The sequence below is a fragment of the Herpailurus yagouaroundi genome, unplaced genomic scaffold (genome assembly GCF_014898765.1).
Source record: "Herpailurus yagouaroundi ecotype Mexico unplaced genomic scaffold, PumYag 181, whole genome shotgun sequence".
NCBI lineage: Eukaryota > Metazoa > Chordata > Mammalia > Carnivora > Felidae > Herpailurus > Herpailurus yagouaroundi.
The window spans coordinates 32,514,643-32,520,642 of NW_024412412.1; the positions used below are offsets into that span (position 1 = coordinate 32,514,643).

The window sequence follows — 6,000 nt, forward strand, 5'->3', positions numbered from 1 at the left end:
CACTGGAGCCAGGAACACAATTAAATATTATGACAACTGTGCTAAGTCAGGAGACAAAACTACCAACCAAGTAAAGAGAAGCCTTTACTCAACAGAACAGAAAGACTGGAAGAATATATATCAAAATATCAATATGGTTGGGTCTGTGCCGTCATACTATGAGTGATTTTTTTTTTCTTGTTCTCTTTCTCTGTACCTTTCCAATTTGTGTTTAAGGTCCAATTGTCACTTTCGAATCTTTCAAACGCTTTCTTTTTGAACACGATTTTATTTAGTTTGGAAATTGTATTACATACACCAAATACGAAAGGTTACATGGTACAAAGGCTCCCTCCCGCCCAGTTCTCCTTCCTAGAGGCAACCATTAATTATCAACTTCTTGTCTACTGTTTCAGAGTCAGTCAACGCATGTGCAAACGCTGTGGTATGTGTATCCCTTTTTGTTTTTTTTTTTTTTTTTAATTTTTTTTTTCAACGTTTATTTATTTTTGGGACAGAGAGAGATAGAGCATGAATGGGGGAGGGGCAGAGAGAGAGGGAGACACAGAATCGGAAACAGGCTCCAGGCTCTGAGCCATCAGCCCAGAGCCCGACGAGGGGCTCGAACTCACGGACCGCGAGATCGTGACCTGGCTGAAGCCGGACGCTCAACCGACTGCGCCACCCAGGCGCCCCTGTGTATCCCTTTTTGAAACACAAAGATGAATATATTGTACACCTTGTTCTCCATCTTGCTCTTTGTCTGTTAATGTAGATCTTTGTGATCTTTCCATATCAGAAGGTATACCCCTGACTCACTCTTTTTGTCCTCTTTTGCTTTTCAAACGCGGCAATGGATGAGTTTCTAAACGCTTCTACCTCTTGTTGTCAATGACTCCCTTTCATCAAAGACAAAAAGCAAAAATGAAACCTCATCTGCACGTCGGAGGACGTGTACCTTTTCTTCTTGGATCTTTTCCTCGATCCTTTTTGAGGCCACTTCATGGGCCCTGAAGAGGGCGATGGTGCTGGTTTCATCTGGGTCCAAGATGTTCCCGTTGTCATCTCTCACCACCAGATCTAATCCCAGCATTCTGGAAAGAAAGGAGTGATCAGTGGGTTCTCCTCATTCAGAACAGACTCGTTCCTGAAGAGCCCAGGAAAGAACCCAGAGGACTGACAGTTAGAAAGTTTGGGTGGTACCAAGACAAGAACCGCTCCCTTGGCTTTTCGCCTTTCAATTTCTGCCTCCTCTCCACGTAACAAGAGATAGAACGCTTATGGTAATGTTAACGAAACTCACAGAATGATACGCAAAGTAATTTGTTCCACGGAACCTCAAAAGGAAAAGCAACAGTGGCACTGATTTTGACCAGATCCCTCTGACCAATGTCTCTTTCCCTAATCTCCTATTGTTTGGCACAGGAACAATGATGGACCGATGCACAAATATCTGGGGGCTTTGCCGGATTTCCCTAAAAGTTTAGTGTTGAGGGGCCCCTGGGTGGCTCAGGTTCAGCATCCGACTTCAGCTCAGGCCATGATCTCTCAGTTCGTGGGTTTGAGCCCTGCATAGGGCTTTGTGCTGACTGTTCAGAGCCTGGAGTCTGCTTCCAATTGTGTCTCCTCCTCCCTCTCTGCCCCTCCCCCGCTCAAGCTCTGTCGCTCTCTCTCTCTTAAAAATAAAACATTAAAAAAAAAAAAAAAGTTCAGTGTTGAGGACAATCCTTAATTCAAGACTTGTCTTGGGGTGCCTGGGTGGCTCAGTCAGGTTAAGTGTCCGACTTTGGCTCAGGTCATGATCTCACAGTTCACGAGTTCAAGCCTCCCTCACATCGGGCTCTGTGCTGACAGCTCAGAGCCTGGATCCTGCTTCATATTCTGTGTCTCCTTCTCTCTCTGTTCCTCCCCTGCTTGCGCTCTCTCTTTCTCTCTCTCTCCAAAATAAAGATTAAAAAAAACAACAACAAAAAAAGACTGTCTTAAAGGAGATCAATGAAGTAGGTCTCGGCTGCTGGAATCTCATAACCTATCTCTGAGCACGGGCTCCGACGTCACTTAGATGAGGATTGGAGTCTCGGCTTTAATAGATGACTCCAGGTAACTTACTTACTTTTGTGAAGCCCTGCCTTCCTCGTCTCTAAATACTGCCCACCCTTCAGTATCGTTGGGGAGAATTTAATGAGATAACATGGAAAGCATGTAACACGGTATGTCTAGTTACATACCAGATATACTTCTAGCAAACTCTGGCGCACTTCTGGCAAATAGCAGCTCTTCTACAGCAACCGCCACAAAAACACGCCTGGCTATGTTAAGTTGTAGCTCTGCGTGTTATACAGAAAACGTTAAGAGCCGTGCGGTCTGCGCACGGCACGATCCCTACCAAGGCTCTTACGCCCGATGGGCACACAGGAGTAGGAAACATTTTGCTCAGCTCCAAGACGCTGGGGACTGTGGTGGAAACAAGATCCTGCTATCCGAATGCCCGGTGAACATTCCAGGCACCAGCAATTTGGGAGAAGGGATGTTCAAAGAGCAAGAGAGCTGAGGGATCACCGTGAGATGTGCCAAGTCTTTGGGAAGAAAGCAAACATGTCTAATTACCCTCCTCCCTGTTTTACAGCATCTCCATCAACTGATTGAATCTGGCAGGTTCCTTCCCACGGCAGCCAGACCCACAGGCCACCCAGATGCATGAGCCATGGGTCTTGGTAGCTGCTCAGAGACTGAGCACTGAGGCACTGACGAAGCGGCTTGATCTCTTGAACTGCTACTCAAGGCTGGAATGGGAAGGCAGGCATGTTCAACTGTTTGTGGGACATTAACATTCTACGCTGATGATCAGAGTCTTCTAGGCCCAAGTCACACAAGACTCAAAAATACAGAGGCAGCAGAGGCGCAAGGAGGGACCCGACTTATCCCACCATAGCTGTTTTTGAAAAAATGCCCCCAGCACGTGACTAGCAATACAACCCCTGTGGTTACAGTCCTGCGAATGGACAAGTGACGAGAGAGCAGTGCGTTCTTAACCCTAAGGAGGGAGCTTTAAACATGGAATCGTGGGGCGCCTGGGTGGCTCAGTCGGTTAAGTGTCCGACTTCAGCTCAGGTCATGATCTCGCGGTCTGTGAGTTTAAGCCCCGCGTCGGGCTCTGTGCTGACCGCTCAGAGCCTGGAGCCTGTTTCGGATTCTGTGTCTCCCTCTCTCTCTGACCCTCTCCCATTCATGCTCTGTCTCTCTCTGTCTCAAAAATAAATAAACGTTAAAAAAAATTTTTTTTAAACATGGAATCATGTGTTTGGGGCTCAAATTTAGCCTTTCCCACTTATGACCGATGTAACTTGGAAGTAAATCACTTAAGCTCATTTGGTCTATTTTTTTTTTTTTAACCATAAAATGGGCTAGAATCAAGTAATATATGTGAAGGGTACACAGCAGATTTCAAATAATGATTGAACCTGAATCCTGTATGCTCTGTTGACCCCAGCTATTTCTGAATACAGCTGTCTGAGCCTATAACAGTTAAGTAAATAGGATAATGAGCTGTATTTTAACAGGTCTCAGAAGTAGATCCAAGAGTCCTGAGGTTGGAGAAGTAGGGTAAGAGGGGAGGGGAGAAAAATCATGTATGCACAAGTTGAAGAAATGTAGAAAATGAAACTAAAAGGCAAAGAGATCATCAACAAAACTAATGAAGGAACCACCCCTGTCTTGTAAAAGGAGCTGGTCGGGAGAATGAACCCCAGCCCACATGAACTCACGAATTGGCGGCTTTCTCACTTTCATAAGGTCGGTAATGTCTGGAACCTATGTATCTGCCTGAGCTAATCGGAAGATTAATGAAGTGATAAACTCTTTGGAGGTTACTGGAGACCTAATCAACAGGCTAAAAATATGGTTTACTCTTCTTGTAAATTTGGTTTTCATACACTGCAAACAACAGTCCCAGTTAGGGAGCATGGGGAGAAAGAGAATGAATCTGATGCAGATTTAAAATCCACTGTTCGAATAAAAGTTGATACGGTCCCAGGCCTCAGAAAATGTGACTTCCGATGTGCTGTCTCTTTCCGTCTGTTTGGCAGGGAAGTCTCCTCTTCCCTGATCATCTGTCATCTCCCTGACACACATCCAAGCGCAGGGTCTGGCCTAAGAAGGGACTGCCAAATTTTTCCAACAAAATTAAATGCCTTCCAACGCGAAAAAGAGGGCAGGAAGCATTATTCTTCGACAACTCCGAGATCAAAAGCTGATGGCAAGGTATGGCCTTAGCATGAATGCGCCCATCTCTTTCCAAGTCCTCAGCGAACTCATTCCTCGTTTACCTGTTCCCGTGATCAATTTTGGCTGTGACCTTCTTCTTGAGCTCTGCCAGTTCATCCTTGGGAAGCGTTCCAGACAGGATCTGGGACCGCCACTCAATCAGGCTATAGGTCATCTGCTGCAGCTGGCGGAAAAGTGTGACCTTGTTGTTCTAGGATGGGAAAGTGAGGCGGAGGAAAGAACAAAAATATGAAGGTGTGATGGAGGATGGAAATATCTTTTGACTCAGCTCTGACTTTATAAGGTGTTACTGAAGCCATTCGTTTTGCCATGAAGTTGTGAACTTCAAAGGGATCTTTTAAAAATAGGGATGGCTTTGCTCTAGGCCACGCCCACTCCCGACCCTATTTCAACTTTCGAATCAGAGAAGCCAGTGTAGAATGGATGACTATTCTTAACGCATGTCAAATCACCCATGTACCCTAAGTTCAGCCATGTCCTACCTCTGTTTTCAACCCTCCAGGGATTTCCTCTGTCTTCCAGACACAGCAATCACATTGTAAACTCCCTCCTATCTTGGGTCCTGCCCATATTCCCAGCTACATTTTGCCCCAATCTCTACTTCAAAAATCCACACTCCTCCCATTAAAAGCTATGCCCATTTCTCTGGAGTGCTCCAGACCCTCTCAATATGGTACTTCCTCTACCTGGAACCCCTTTTCTCTCTTCCCCCCAAGCTTCCCCCCCATTTCACACCTCCTCACACGCTATGAGCTCCGCCAACTGCTAATCCTTACTTCTTTGGTCTCAACTTAGAAGTCTCTTGCTTGAAACCCTAACTGTGGGCTGGCTATCCCTACCATTGCTCCTGGGATTGACTCTCATCACGTCACTCAGAACCTGGACCATCCTGGCCCATTTCACTCTCTTCGTAAGACAGTCAGCTTCTACAGGACGAGGAGCTTGTTCATTTTTGTATCCCTAGGAGCTGGTGTAGGGTGGGCGTTCTATAAAATGTGCCACATAAGTAAATTATGGATGGAGAAAGAACTGTTATATCAGAGATAAAGGATAATGGAAAGTAAAATGGAAAATATTATTTAAAGTCCCCATAAAACTGTTAGACCATCCCCAAAATTGTTAGACCTACAATAATTAAACCGTTATTCCGGGCTTCGGTAAGAACTTCTATACCTGAACCAAATGAACTTATGACTAACTAATTATATGTACCTCTATCATTTTAAGTATCTGATGTCCAAGCCATTAAGACCTTGATTTTATCTAAATGATTAATATATGATTATATATGTAAATAATATATATCAATTATTTATACAATATTATTTACATAAATAATGAACATAGAATATTTATATACACACGAGATAATTTTAAATTATGAAAAGTGCCAGAAGAAAAATAAATGGTTGAAATATGATAGGGTGTACATGGGAGAAGGAAGACATTTGAGATACAGTCATCAAACAAAACCGTTTTGTGGATCGCTTTTCAAATGTTTATTTAAAATAAAAACTTGGGGGGGCGCCTGGGTGGCGCAGTCGGTTGAGCGTCCGACTTCAGCCAGGTCACGATCTCGCGGTCCGTGAGTTCGAGCCCCGCGTCGGGCTCTGGGCTGATGGCTCGGAGCCTGGAGCCTGTTTCCGATTCTGTGTCTCCCTCTCTCTCTGCCCCTCCCCCATTCATGCTCTGTCTCTCTCTGTCCCAAAAATAAATAAATAAATAAATAAATAAAAT

The 6,000-nt window shown here is 44.7% G+C and overlaps 1 protein-coding gene across 3 annotated transcripts in view; it reads right to left on the minus strand.

Annotated features, from left to right (window-relative positions):
• Window positions 1-6,000, minus strand: part of DOCK5 (dedicator of cytokinesis 5) — a 224,963-nt gene that overhangs the window by 119,744 nt on the left and 99,219 nt on the right. For all 3 annotated transcript variants that reach the window (XM_040490247.1, XM_040490248.1, XM_040490249.1), the window contains exons 6-7: window positions 4,305-4,453; window positions 938-1,073 (exon numbers count right to left, since the gene is read on the minus strand). In XM_040490247.1, coding sequence (XP_040346181.1) covers window positions 938-1,073; window positions 4,305-4,453 — 285 coding nt within the window. The remainder of the gene's footprint in view (window positions 1-937; window positions 1,074-4,304; window positions 4,454-6,000) is intronic.